The sequence below is a fragment of the Zeus faber genome (assembly GCF_960531495.2).
Source record: "Zeus faber genome assembly, chromosome: 9".
NCBI classification, from domain to species: domain Eukaryota; kingdom Metazoa; phylum Chordata; class Actinopteri; order Zeiformes; family Zeidae; genus Zeus; species Zeus faber.
In genome coordinates, this window is record NC_137197.1 from 34,032,539 (window position 1) to 34,047,222 (window position 14,684).

Here is a 14,684-nt window from a genome sequence, read left to right on the forward strand (position 1 = left end):
TGACCTGTGAGTCGGGCCTTATCCTGGACGATGGCAGGCCCATATCAGACACACACTTATATTGACTTTTTATATCCTTTTTATTTGTGTTTCTTCCATGATTAACTAACTGCTATGTGTTCCTTGTTGATGTTCTCAAGTGTGAACTTTGGTAACACCTTTCAATACAGTCAAAAAATATTTCTGTTAACTTTAACATAATAGCTGGGTTAATTTTGATTTTCACAACAGAGGATGCAATAAAAGTGCTGAGTGTCACTGTGTTTCATCAGTAGCTCACAGGGTATTCCAGTGCCCGTTCACATTGTTTAATACATTTTTAATACCTTCCATATTTATTTTTTATCCATGTGCTAATTTAAGATCAACCTTTTTAATCCCCTGAGGTAAATTTATTGCAGTCATAGCAGCAACAGCAATGAGAATGAAACAGCAGATGTACAGGTAAGAGTAAATAATAAATAAAATACTGGCTGTGGTTAGCCCAATGTTTTGTCTTTTTTATTTTGTGATTTTACTTTGGTGAATTTTTTATAGATCTTTATCCTGAGTCCCTGCATATTCAGTAATTAATGGGGACCTCACAGGGGAAAAATTAACACGAAGAAGATCAACTTGCACTGTTGACTTGACGTGTTTCCTGTTGACCATGGACATCTATGGGGCACGTCCGCCATATTTGGTCTGCATCTAGGTACTCTTGAAAGAGGTAGGGCAATTTTGCAAGAAAGCATCAGCATGTTTTTCAAATTTTACAACAATAATAAATAAAAAAATATATGGTATGCATCAAGTCTCAGTAATACACAATAGTTAAAAATTATCCTAATCCTTAAAACCTAATCACAAGACAGTTTAAACAGAAATGTACATTTGGCTTGGTTGATACATGGGACATGACAATTCAAAATATAAAACTAGTTTCCCTAAAACCATCCTAGGTCACACAAAATGAAAAGAAGAGACAATTCAAGCTGATTATTTATATAGTCAAGATACGGGACGTAGGACGGGGACCGGGGGAGTGATTTGGGGCGAAAATAAGAAAATTGTACTTTCAAAAAATGCTTTGGTCTTATGTGTGCAATTAGTATAGATACAACTCAATCAATTGCAATTTAGTTTAATCCTCTGAGATATTACAGTATATAGTCTATTAATCTTGTCAATCTTGTTCATATTACTTGTTCATTTTATTTGCCCAAAAGAGCATCAAAGTGGTCAGCATTGGTCATCTCAAATTCAAACAAAAAGTAATCCAGACTGCATGAAGTTGTGTTTTGACCAATCCGACATGTGACCCAAAATGAGTTTGACATCCCTGGTCTAACAGAGTGGAATTATGACACGGCAGTGGCAGATGACCCCAAAACAATTGTCTGAACCCAAAGGTCAGGCAGATTTCACACCAAACCTCTGAAACATCTGGCAATGTCTGCCTGTAGAACACAGGTGAAACATGTGATGAAACATGATTGTGAGCAGTCTTGCTTGCTCAACTCAGTTGTCCTTTCGATGAAATAATTTCAAGGTCGAAAAAAATTCATTAGTAACAGTACTTCAGTACAAACAGTTAAGTATGTAAGTAAGCAGGTAAGTTAGTCAGGTATTAAATAAGTTATTAAGTAGGTGACTGTCATTTAGTAAGTATGACAGTAAGTCAGCAAAGTTATTTTAGTCAGTAACTAATTCTGTTAGCCAGAAGGTTTATGACACAAAACCCAAGTTTTTAATGTGGCCACATTTAAGGTGTGATTGCAACTGTTTTGTAAACAACTTATCAGATCATGTTTTTTGAGATGAATCCGATCCAAAAGCTACGTGATGACTTTGTGATGACTACGTGATGACTATGTTTTAACATTTAATCCATAGGAGGAACTAGTCACTTTTCAAAAGTGACTAGTACTTATATTTTAGTTACTAGTTGCTCTTCCAACAGTTGCTAGTAACCTTTTTAGTTTCACTAGTCAAAATGCATTAGGTACTAGTACTTATGTATTAGATACTAGTAACAATTCCAATTGTTACTAGTAAATATTGCATTGTTATCAGTAACAATTATTTTTTCCAGTGACTGTATTTCTTACTTCCCATGAGAATTTACTAGTTAAAACAGCTTGTTTTATTTAAAATGTTACTAGTAACAGCAAGAAAAGGCATTCGTCACGAATGAATAAGTACTAGTTTTCAATTAATAGTGACTATTAAAATTGAAATAGATACTAGTAACGATCGGAATAGATACTAGCCGTGGGATTCAATGACAAAATTGTCCAGATTGTTACTAGTAACATTGCAATAGTTAGCAGTAACATTTGGCATAGTTACTAGCATCTAATAGATAACTTATAGTACCTCATACATTTTGACTAGTAAAAGTAAAATGGTTACGAGTAACTTCAAAAAAAAAGTCACTAGTTCGCCCTGTGAATAAAATGTTAAAACGGCTTGCCATATGCAGTGCATGCATGGTCTGATGACTGATTACTTGGACATTTTTTATTGTATAATAACAGGTCTCTGCAAGGGAAAGACAGTTCGTTTGGGAATGCATGGAACCCTAAGAAACTCGAGCAGGGTCTAGATATCCATGTTTCACGATAATACTGGTCTTGAAAACTTGCGGCGCCTCTCTTCAGCTGCGGACCAAACGCGAGAAGCCCTTAACGAGACAGCTCTCTGATTGGTCGGGGCGACGGCTCGACGCACGCGCTCCAAAACGTCTCCCCATCAATTCCGCCGAGGAAGACTTCCGGCGGGGTGTCATGGCGGTGGCATGGTGAATTCCACGGAGGAGGAGACAGCAACTCGCCCCACCTCGTCCGCCCTGCTGGCTCGGGACACGTTTCGCGCGAGTCCGAAATAGCCCGGGTTCCGTCGCGTGCCTTGGATTTTCACGCGGAGCGCCCGCGGTCGCCGCCCGCCCCGCCATGGCGGCGCACAAGCCCGTGGAGTGGGTCCAGGCCGTGATTAATAGGTTCGATGAGCAGGTAAGGTGCTGATCCCGTGGAAGGGCGTAGCAAGCCTGTGTACTCGTCCTATCCGACTGGTCACTATAACCGCTTTCGGCCGGGGCATTGCGTCCGGTATTCCAGGTTAAACTATACGGCGACCGTTTTGAAAATTGTGTTAATTATTGCCACAGAATGACAAGGGATGGGTGCCTCGTTAGCTCACGGTCTTTCTACGACCAGTCAGAAAATAACGTGAATTAGCAAAAAAAATGCCCAGGATATTTTTCGTGGCCTAGTTGGCTATAGGATGACACTTGGTATTGGGGCGTCGTACATATTACTAAAAACGTCGATACGCATTTTAGCCAGTGGGCTAAGCTAACATTTCTTTCCATTGCAGCTAGGTTAGCCACGTTAGCATGGCCTAGCTCGCTGATGTAAACAAATCAGACGTGATTGGATTATCTGACGCTGCGTCGATATGAAGGAAATGCGACTATTCCCCCAACTACACAAACTCGAAAATGTTGAGGTTGGTTATTTATTCGTGACACTTTTCAGCCTTATTTTGTTCAGGGTAGATTATATGTGTTTGCCTGCTAACTATGGCACAATTGAAAACAATAATAAGCCATGAGATATGTGGGCTTTCACAAGCAGTCCATGTAATTTCTATATATAGCAGCGCCAATATGTACAATATCCATAACGTTTTGTAGGGAGCATCCCACCGGTCTTAAATCGGTCCCTTTGCTTAGCCTGAGGCCAATGGTAAAACTTTTTTTACTTTTTTACCTGCTCGCTCCAGCTTGTCACTGAAAGAAAATCTTGCTTTTCTCCAGCAGTCCTTGCAGCTTTGGTGTCAATGACCACGGATTGGGGGCTGAAGCTGAGTTTAGTGGCTTAGCTGGGATCATTACAGTTTAAGGAAAGTGGAATTCGGGATTATGTCTGCTTCTTGTTTATTGTTACCGCGAAACCCAATTACTGTCCGTAAATTAATGGATTTCAGTCCTAGTCCATCTTATTTAGGTGGCATGTCATACTTCTTTGTCAATTAGTTGGATAGTTGTATCAAAATATTTCACAAAGTAATTAATCCTATTCAATATGTAAAAATAATAGTAGCTTCCACGACACAAGCCTACATTTTCCACAATTTGGTCTAATAAATTATATAATTCGGTCAATTCTAAGATGGTTTCTTATCATCATTTATTAAGGAGGAAACACAAGTAATTGCAGGTTAGGTTTAAATGTATTTGTTTATGTAGCATTATGATTTTTTCTATGTCTTTTTGCATTGCATGTTTATCCATCATGCATAGACTTGCATATTGAAAACACGTGGATGATAAGCCAAAATGCATTCTAGATGAACGAAGTTACTGTCAAAGAGGCCACTGACTTGTGTTAGCTTCTCCGAAGCTGATATTATGCATATTATGTGAATGTGTGTCCCTTTTGAGTGCAGCTCTGAATTATTTGGATTTGAGTTGATGTATTGGATTACATCGAATTGTACAGGTGTACCTAACAAAGTGCACACTGAGTGTACATTGTCAAGAAGCCCTTTGGGTTCAGACAACTTGTGATGGACATTTATCAGTATTTTGTACCATATCGTGAATCTAATTATTATAATCAACAGATTAGTCAATTATCACCATTTGAATGTTGCAGCCATTGTGGGAATGCAGTGAATTCCCATGTCAGGACTTTGACCATACACCCCCTAAGTGTTTGATATTGGTGCTCACAAGGTTTCCCTCTACCAAAGGTTATGCATGCCGTTTTGGTGCAAAGCTGAGATACAGCTGAATATTAACGGGCATCTTTATATACAGCATAAGTGACTGACGTTTGGCCATTCCCAACACATTGCTGTAGTGTATTGACAGTACGTATCATTGTTGGGTGAGATATGAGCTGAAGGCACAATATAAAAACTGTTTTCACTGTTCCATGAAAGATGAAATCTGCACCTAACATTCCATTGTCTTGTTTTGACAGTAATTGGGTGGTGGTGGGAGAATTGGTTAGAGATTATGACAACTTTTATGTCAAGATGATTTTACAAGCTGTCAGACCTATTGAAAGTTATTGAACAGGTATTGACTGGGTGACGTACATGATTATTGCAGCAAATTATGGTCACACAGGCATCATAACTGGATGATTGTATAGTTTTTTATTAAACATTATTTATTGAGCTTTATGGTTTCACTATTGTGTTGGGTTGAATCACAAGCCAATAATACTGTCTAACTTTGTCTTCTTCCTCAGCTTCCAATTAAAGTTGGACACCAGAACACTCACACCAAAATCAGCACAGAGCACAACAAGGAATGTCTGATCAACATCTCCAAGTACAAATTCTCTCTCGTCATCAGTGGCCTCACAAACATCCTCAAAAACGTCAACAATATGGTGAGTCCACTTTGTCGCGCACTCTGTCTGTAAGACAACTTACAGAAAAATTAGTTTGAGTTTTCTTTCATGTTGCTTCCATATTTGACTGTATTCCTGCTTATATTTCACTTGTTTGCAATAATAATCATGAAGTTAACTTGGAACTGAATTATTCAAATAAATTGTAAAGCCATTGTTGGATGAGTTCATTAGAGTTAAGTTGCAGTTTCTTGTCTTATCAACACATATTTCCACAAAAGTTTCTGACCCTCTCAACTGACATTTTTTACCTGGGATCTATGAAATCGGAGGTCCTGAAATTTACAGATCTATGATGTTAGAAAGGCCAAGGAGCAAGCTTTCCAATAAGAAAAAAAACCGTTGAGTTTATGGTCTGTATTTATCCTATTAGTCCACAGCCCAGTGAAGCAAATATTGTCCTACCTTTAGGCGTAGGAGTTTTAGGACACAGTACAACTTTCTTAACCTAGGAAACTACTCCACCAGGATTAAGGAGAGGTTGAGCGCTGTCCTAACCTGTTAGGAGTTCCCAGCAGATGGCGTTCCAATACACGGCTGTAATGGCTTCCACTTGGCACAGACAAGATCGGTCACAAATATTATACCATCTCTATAGCTCTAATAAGTTGATTCTTGTCAAGCGTACCCAACACATCTCTTCTCCCCCAGAATGTACAAGCTTCTCTGTGAATGAATGATTGTGTTTGTCGGTGCTCAACTTAATAATCAGCTTTGTTTAAGTAATGTCTTAGTACAGGAAGCGATTACACAATTCTACTATTCTGTAGAAACTAAAGTTACTGTAACTTTATGTTTGGGCAACAGGGAAGCTGAAACTTTGATTGATGATTAGGTCCATCACAGCCCATCACATGATGATAATGGGCAGATTCATTCATTTCTTCAATATGAAGTAACACAAAATGCAATTATTCAAACTGGTGGCTTCCCTGGATGTGTCAAAGATGACACTTATCTTAAGATCAGAAATGAGGGTTGATACATTCTAAAAAAAGACTACAATATTTCCATTATGCATTTTGTTGTAAAACCGCAACATTCACTCTCAAAAGAGAAGTCCTACTTCTTGCAGAAACTGAGTGTTGCTTTGTTACTTGATTTTATGTCCTACTCTTGAGGTTGGAATATGTTTACTCCTAGTCAGACTTTTTGCATGATTCCTAAGAATGAATGTTGGACATCTGATGAATATGAAATACCACAAATGCCATACCACAAATTTACCAGTATATTACATTACAGTTAATTATTTTATATTAATTGATCTAACTTTTAAATTGGTTTCTGTTAATTAAAACAACACAACCTAACCAGTATGTTTTGTATTCATTGTATGTTTGCAGGTAAACTAAACTGAATGATGAATTGGAGTGTGACAATTTCTACTCAATACACAATACTATCTTTCTTGCATTATGCAATTCCACTGCGATATCGTCTTTGAAGGAGTGATGCTTATACCTTTGTAAACCAGCCGATGTCAAAATGTAAATACCTTTTCACTAACATTTAGTCTGCATGACTGTAAAGTGGAATGAATACTTTCAGTTCATGCAGCGACTGATCTCATGGTAGAAGTCCACCGGACGCGTTGGTGCAGCGTACGGGCGCAGCTTGCTGTAGGTGTATGCCTCCTGTTAAATCCATGTTAATCCACTGCTGTGGCCACGTAAGCTGAGCCGCAATTCTCTGTTTTTGCGTGATAGCTCTATTTTTTTCTTCAACTGCGCGCCTCTATGACATTTAAGTTCATTGTTATAATCTGCATAAGGATAGTGTGGAAGGAGAGGGGCGTCGGAGGAGAAGGGCGTCGGAGGAGAGGGCCGTGAGGAGAGCACGAGAGTGTCTGAAGAGAAGTCTGTAATAAAAAGGGGCACGGCCATCCCAGGTTGTTTTTTTCGCACTGAATACCTCAACCCCGGGGTGATTGTACGCCTCACGGCAGGCAATGAAGGCAGCTTCATTGTGTCTCTCTGGTGGTCCCCGCCACGTGTCACGTATTATCAAACTGTGTGTAGGGCTGGGCCGGTTATTTCATAATCGGGCAATTGACGGTCATCGTCACATGCAAAAAAACGTCATAATTGCAAGTTGTTAATGTTTTCTAAAATGTATAAAATAATCTCCCTTTCCTATAAATATACATAAATAATTTCATGTATCCTTAAACACCACGCGATCCCTCTAAAACAAAGCTGACAATACTTCTCCCTGCAGCGATTGTGCTGTCTCTGAAGTTTACCGTGCGTTACAAATACCATTGTTTTAAACTCCCATTTGCAGTAGACTGTCATAATTATAATAATAATATCTCTGTATGTCAGCCCTGTGATAGACTGGCGACCTGTCCAGGGTGTACCTCGCCCAATGACAGCTGGGATTGGCTCCAGCCCCCCCGCGACCCCAAGAGGATTAGCCGTATAGATAATGAATGGATGGATAATAATAAATATAGCTGCTGGCAGCAATACACAGGATCCAGTTAAGTCTTGTTAGGTGCGTTTTACAGTTTCCCAGGTTCTCTGAAATGCAGCACGGTTTTCCGAGGTTTCTTGAACGCAGCATGGGCTCCCCCCGGTCTGTAGTCTCCTGGTTGCTCCTCTCGTGCAGCAACCACTATGCAGTCTACACAGCGCAACCCTCCTGTCTTTAAAATAACTGTCCATGTTTGGCTGTAAACCAGAACTTCCCATTGTTAGAACTTACCATATTGTCTGTGGAAATAGAGCTGTGTTTGGTGCCGTGTTTGGTGTCGGGCACAAGTTTTATTTTTTATTTTTTTTTAAATAACCGCTCCGCTCTCAACTCTGCTGCGCCTTTCGGTTCCCCCATCAACACCCCCTTCCAACCGTCCAACTAAAACTGTGTCTGTCAGGTTGGGGACCCCTCTTTCAGTTGGTATACAGTATAATACAGCTGTCTTGTTTCCAATGAAATCTCGATGCCCATTCATGGAAAAAAAAAAAAAAAAACGAAAAAACACAAACCCCACCACGCAACCGGCTCCTGGTGGGGTTTATGAAATTTATTTTCGATACATTTCCATACAGTGTCTGTTTTCCTCTCCCTACAAAGACATGACACGAACAGCAAATTGTACAGAACAAAGAAACGACCATGTGTCATGAATAGCCAATTTGTACAGGAATTTGTACATGAACATCGATCAATATAAAAAACATATTGTGATAACATTTTCGGACATATTGTCCAGCCCTGCTACCCTTGTCAATGGAAAACTGTTGTATGGGTAGTATTTAACACAGTCTTCCTTACGTTGCACAGTTTATATTAAGTTCTGCATTAATTGCATCCACAAAGTGGACACGCACAATCTAAGTAATTTTCGCGATTGGCTTTAGTTTCAGCTAAATTTTGGCATGACAATTAATGTCACTTTGCTAGGGAATTGACTGTTATTCAAACTGCCTGCAGCGGTATAGGAGACTGATATTTATGCTGGCTTAACCTGCTCAAACGAATTGTATTCCATTTTTAATGGTTTTCTTTAATTCTAACTACACAAGACATGTTTTGCTTACACATGGAAATCATGGAAGGGTGAAAATTGAAAGCAAATGGCACTTAGGACCTTGTGTGTTGGTGTTTCTATTGTTAAAAATTTCATTCAAATTTCCCAAACAGACCTACAGAAAAGTTTAACAGAGCTCAAAGAGGTCTACGGCTGTATTGTATTGTGAATAGCGTAAATAAAATCAGGGAAATTAAGGCAGTAAATTGTCTTAAATTTGCTCTAGGTATTACATTTGCAGATGGTGTGTTTAAGGCTGATGGGTAAAATTGTCACGCACAGTGGCATACTTAAAATGTCTAATAGCGTGTATTTATTTGATTAACTAACTATTAGGCAATGAGACCGCGCCTGCATTATTTGCACGTAGCAGACCTGAAAGTTCATTCAGCTGTAGTGAAAAATAAAACCGCCTTTGTCTCCAAATGTGGCATGAATGTGCATCACCGGAAAGAACACCATGAGTATCTCAAATAAGTTGATGATGCCAAACAGGCAAAAGCTTCACCCCTCACTCACCATCGTACAGGCCATGTTTCAGAAAACCCTGAGTTACAGCCAAGATAGTCAAAAAGCACGAGCCACTACAAAGAAACTCACTTAATCGCTCATTTACCTAGTTTGCCTTCTATGGCTAAAATGCTCCAACTAGTGGTAAATGAAGGGATGATCTCACAGCGCAGCATAAGTGACATGGTAGCGATTGGAAGAAGAATAGTTGGCCACTTCAAACATTCGCCTCTCGCATACTTCCGACTTAAGAATTTGCAGACACAATTTAGCCAGTCAAAAAGTTGAAAGGCTTCAACAAGATGTACCTACCAGATGGGACATAACATATGTGACCCACCGCAGACTTCAGGGTCATTTGGTGGCTTTCAATTTTTTTTTTTTCGCAGAGTATCACAGCTTCAAAACAAGGTGTCACTTGTGCAAATCAAGCAAATGTTTTTAAAGCTATGACTTGTTAATGACAAGGGTGTGGCAAACTGTGATTCTGAGATAAGCACCTTCAATGTTTCGGCCAGACTTTCTTCATTCAGCCAGCTCCCAGAATACAAATGGGGGTTGGCGGACAAACAAAGCTCATGGCTAATTAACATAATGCTGAATGGGCCAATCACGAACAGCGTCAACAACATACAACTAATTTTGTTTTTAAAAAAGCCACCATTTGAAGCGTGTGTGTTGGTTGCCATCACTGCATGAATGCATGTGTTGTGTGTGTGCGCCGTATGACGAATAAATATTCTTTTTCAATAATGTAATCAATTATGTCATTTTCTTTAATCAAAACGGTGCAGGGATCAATAGTTCTATACTTCAGAATGTGTTACAAACGGAGACAGGAGAGCAGATGCTAGAGAAAGGGAGCAAAGATGGGAGCACAAACGCGCCAGCAGAGAAGATTCCATGCAGAGCAAGCTCACTGTTTTGGATCACAACAAGATATTGGAAGAGAATTCTGAACAGAATCAGGTCATGGCAGCCATACAGCATTCCAGGTGTAGCTGTAGGTCTACCTGTCTGAGGCGCAGATACCAGCAAGCAAACAGGAATTGGTCTACTCGTTCACAAAAACAAGAGCCGTTTTCCTGTAGTTGCGTGAGCTTACGGGTCTGCAGACAGTTCAATACTTGTTCAGCTCAGCTTCTCATGTGGTTGATGAGAAAGGAAACAGATGAGCTTGTGACACAACTGAAATGCTCATTTTTGTAAAGAATAACTTACATACACTGTTTTTTTTATTATTATTATATTACATTTAGCAGACGCTTTTATCCCAAGCGACCTACAAATATTCAAACACCGATGGACGCAGCCATCAGGAGCAATTAGGGGTTAAGTGTCTTGCTCAAGGATACTACAGCATGCTAGCAGGAGGAGCCTGGGATCGAACCAGCAACCTTTAGATTACTAGACGACCAGCTCTACCTCCTGAGCTACCGTCCCCCCACTGTTGAAAAATAATCCATAAAGTAATGACCAGTGCCAACTAAAGGCAACACAGTTGCACTGTATAGGATTGTCTTTTTTTTCTTATCTTAAAAGTACATTTACAAAATTTAACGGGAAAAAACAACTGCTGTAGAATCTTTGTTTTACTCATTGCACTAAACTAGATTTGATGTAACATTTTGAAATGTTTTCAATTATTGTATTTATTTTCATTTTATGTAATTTCACAAGGCTAAAGTCAGACCATTCTGTTTTTTTTGCTTTAAATCTTAACAATACAATATAATTTCAAACAAAAACAACTGCAGATTGTTTTTAGTTTAGGGCCAGTTTGGCCTGTTAAAGAGAAAATAAACATCATATTCATGATTTCTTTCTTTCTTGTCTGTTGCTTAATAAAAAGAAAAATATCGGCTATTGGAATCAGCCCAGTTGCTTGTAAAAAAAAAAAACAAAAAAAAAACTGCAATCAGAATTGGCCATGAAAAATCATGATTGGTGCATCCCTATAAGAAACCCTCTGTGGTAATGTTTGACAAAAGCATGAATAAAACAACAAAGAGCAAGCAAGTGTATCTCCATCTGAGGTACTGGACCACTGATGAGACTGGCACCCATGTCATCTCCTGCTATTATGGATCGCAATTCATAGGCCACTCCAGAGCCGAGGATATGCTGGATCATTTCAATGTAAGTAAGGCTGTGTTCTAAATCGCATACTAATGTACTATTAATACTAAGGATGATGTCAAATTGAGTATGTAGTGCGGTCCAAAGCTCCTGTGCTAGCATTGTAAACATCAACACACTCCCGGTGCTCCGAGCTCCCAGTCCGGGCAGAGTCAGCTAATGTAACTGCTAGCTGCACGGCTAACTAGCTAACAGCAGCTGCAGTGAAGATTCAAGATTCAAGATTCAAGATTTTTATTTGTCACATACATATACATACTTCCATACATATATGCAGTGAAATGTAATGCAACGCACCCGGTGATAGCACACAATAAGTCCTAGGAAAAAGTACAAAAATAAAATAAAATAAAAAGTTGAAAATTCCTTTCTAATAGACCGACTAACTGACTCCTAAAACGTAATACAGTAAGTGGAATACTTATAGAGTAAGATAAAAAATATATAGAATAAAATACAATAAAAAATAAATTGAAATAAAATGGAATAGGTTGAAGGAATATGGCAATATATATACAGATATGTGCATTTAAAGTGGCATGTGAATTAAAGTGGCATGTGAATGTGAATAGTGTGAGGTAGTGTTTGGGATAATACAGCACAGTATACAACAGTACGGCGCAAGAAATACGGCATCACGAACAACCCTGAACAGTGATACAGTATGCGGTACAGTATGCTACATACAGTACAGTAGGTAGTGGAGCCTAGTGCATGGCTCAGTTAGGACCCCTGGTGAGGTCAGCGTTGACAGTTCTGATGGCTTGAGGGAAGAAACTCCGTCTCAGTCTCTCTGTTCTCGCTGCGTGACTGCGGAGGCGCTTGCCTGACCGCAGCAGCTGAAACAGTCCGTTGTTGGGGTGATGAGGATCCTTCATGATCCTACGGGCTCTGCTACTACACCTCCTGGTGTATAACTCCTGCAAGGGGGGGAGGGTAGTTCCAGTGGTACGTTCAGCTGAACGCAACACCCTCTGCAGGGCCCGCCTGTCCTGGGCAGTACAGTTCCCAAACCAGGCAGTGATGTTGCCTGTCAGGATGCTCTCCACTGCTCCAGAGTAGAAGGACTTGAGGATCCTCACCGAGACCCGGAATTTCCTCAGCTGCCTGAGGTGGTAGAGACGCTGCCTCGCCTTTCTCACCAGAGTGTCTGTATGAACAGTCCATGTTAAGTCCTCTGTGATGTGGACTCCCAGATATCTGAAGCTGCTCACCCTATCGACAGAAGTCCCATTAATCCACAAGGGCGCGTGCGTCCTCGATTGTGATCCACGCCTAAAGTCCACAATCAGCTCCTTGGTTTTGCTGACGTTCAGGTGGAGGCTGTTGTCCTGGCACCAGAGTGACAGGTCAGCCACCTCCTCGCGGTAGGCCTTCTCATCGCAGTCGGTGATCAGGCCCACGACCACGGTGTCGTCAGCAAACTTGATGATGGTGTTGGAGCTGGACCTGGCCACACAGTCATGTGTGTACAGGGAGTACAGTAGGGGGCTGAGGACGCAGCCCTGGGGGGATCCTGTATTCAGGGTGAGGGAGCTTGACATGTACTTCCCCACCTTGACCACCTGGGGGCGGCCTGTGAGGAAGTCCAGGATCCAGGTGCACAGCAGAGCATTCAATCCTAGCTCCAACAACTTGACAGCCAGTCTGGTGGGGACTATGGTGTTGAAAGCTGAACTATAATCAATGAACAGCATTCTCACATAGGCCCCCTTCTGGCCATCCAGGTGCGTGAGCGTGGTGTGCAGTACCTGGGAGACCGCGTCATCCGTGGATCTGTTCTGCCGGTACGCGAACTGCAACGGGTCCAAGGTGCGGGGGAGGGAGGCGCAGATGTAATCCTTAATCAGCCTCTCGAAACACTTCATGATCACCGAGGTGAGGGCCACCGGACGGTAGTCATTCAGGCAGGTTGGAGAGGCGATCTTCGGGACAGGAACGACGGTGGACCTCTTGAAACAGGACGGGACCACTGATTCAGCCAGGGAGATGTTGAATATTGTGGTGAACACCGGAGCTAGCTGGTTAGCACAGGTCTTCAGTACTCGCCCAGATATGCCGTCTGGGCCCGCAGCTTTCCTGGTGTTCACCTGCATCAAAGCCCTCCTGACCTTGTGCACGGACACTGAGAGTGCGCGCTCGTCCCCAGCGGTGTAGCTCCAATTAGCCGGCGAGCTAGCGGTGTTGCTGCCAGACTCGAACCGCGCATAAAAGGAGTTCAGTTGGTTGGCCAGGGAGGCGTCCACACTCGTGGCTGGGGAGGAGCTGCTCTTGTAGTTTGTTATTGTTCGCAGCCCCTCCCACAAGCGTCTTGTGTCCCCCCGCTCCATCTGCAGCTCCACGGTGTCTCTGTACGTCCGTTTGGCGTCCCTCACCGCCCTCCGCAGATTGTACGACGCCGCTTTGTAATTGTCCATGTTACCAGATACAAGTCCGTCGTTGTAAGCGGCCGTGCGCGCATTCAGAGCGCAGCGGATGGATTTATCAACCCATGGTTTCTGGTTTGGAAATATCCGAACTTTCACCGTGGGAACGATTTCATCCGCGAGCGTAGCCACAAAACTCACTACAACCTCCGTAAACTCGCTGACGTCACTTGAACTCGCTTGGAACACGTCCCAGTCTACGTCAGTCAGAGCGTCCTGAAGCGCAGCCTCTGATTGGTCCGTCCACCGCTTCACTTCCCGAGATCGCGGCGTGATCTGATTTCCCGAAAGCAGGAAGCGACACAGGCTTGTATCCGTTCTTGTAAGGAGTGTAACAATGGTCCAGAGTTCTGTCTCCCCTGGTGGCACACGTGATGTGTTGGTGGAAATTCGGCAGAACTTTTTTCAGGTTGGCCCTGTTAAAGTCCCCAGTCACCACCACAGCCGCGTCGGGATGTCTGTTCTGAAATCCGCACAACACATCGTACAGAACCGACAGAGCTGCGTCGGTGTCAGCTTGCGGTGGGATATAAACGGCTGTAATGATGACCGTGCTGAATTCCCGGGGGAGATAAAATGGACGGCATAGTATGGTCAGCTGTTCCAGGTTCGGCGAGCAGGAGTGGGAGAGGAATTTGGTGTTGTTGGCGTTACACCAGCGGTTGT

General features: G+C 41.8%; 1 protein-coding gene across 5 annotated transcripts in view; it reads left to right on the plus strand.

Annotated features, from left to right (window-relative positions):
- Window positions 1–2,868: 2,868 nt before the first annotated feature.
- nf1a (neurofibromin 1a) overlaps window positions 2,869–14,684 on the plus strand; it is a 134,001-nt gene continuing 122,185 nt past the window's right edge. For all 5 annotated transcript variants that reach the window (XM_080006493.1, XM_080006495.1, XM_080006492.1 and 2 more), the window contains exons 1-2: window positions 2,869–2,993; window positions 5,244–5,387. In XM_080006493.1, coding sequence (XP_079862619.1) covers window positions 2,934–2,993; window positions 5,244–5,387 — 204 coding nt within the window. In that variant the 5' untranslated portion in view covers window positions 2,869–2,933. The remainder of the gene's footprint in view (window positions 2,994–5,243; window positions 5,388–14,684) is intronic.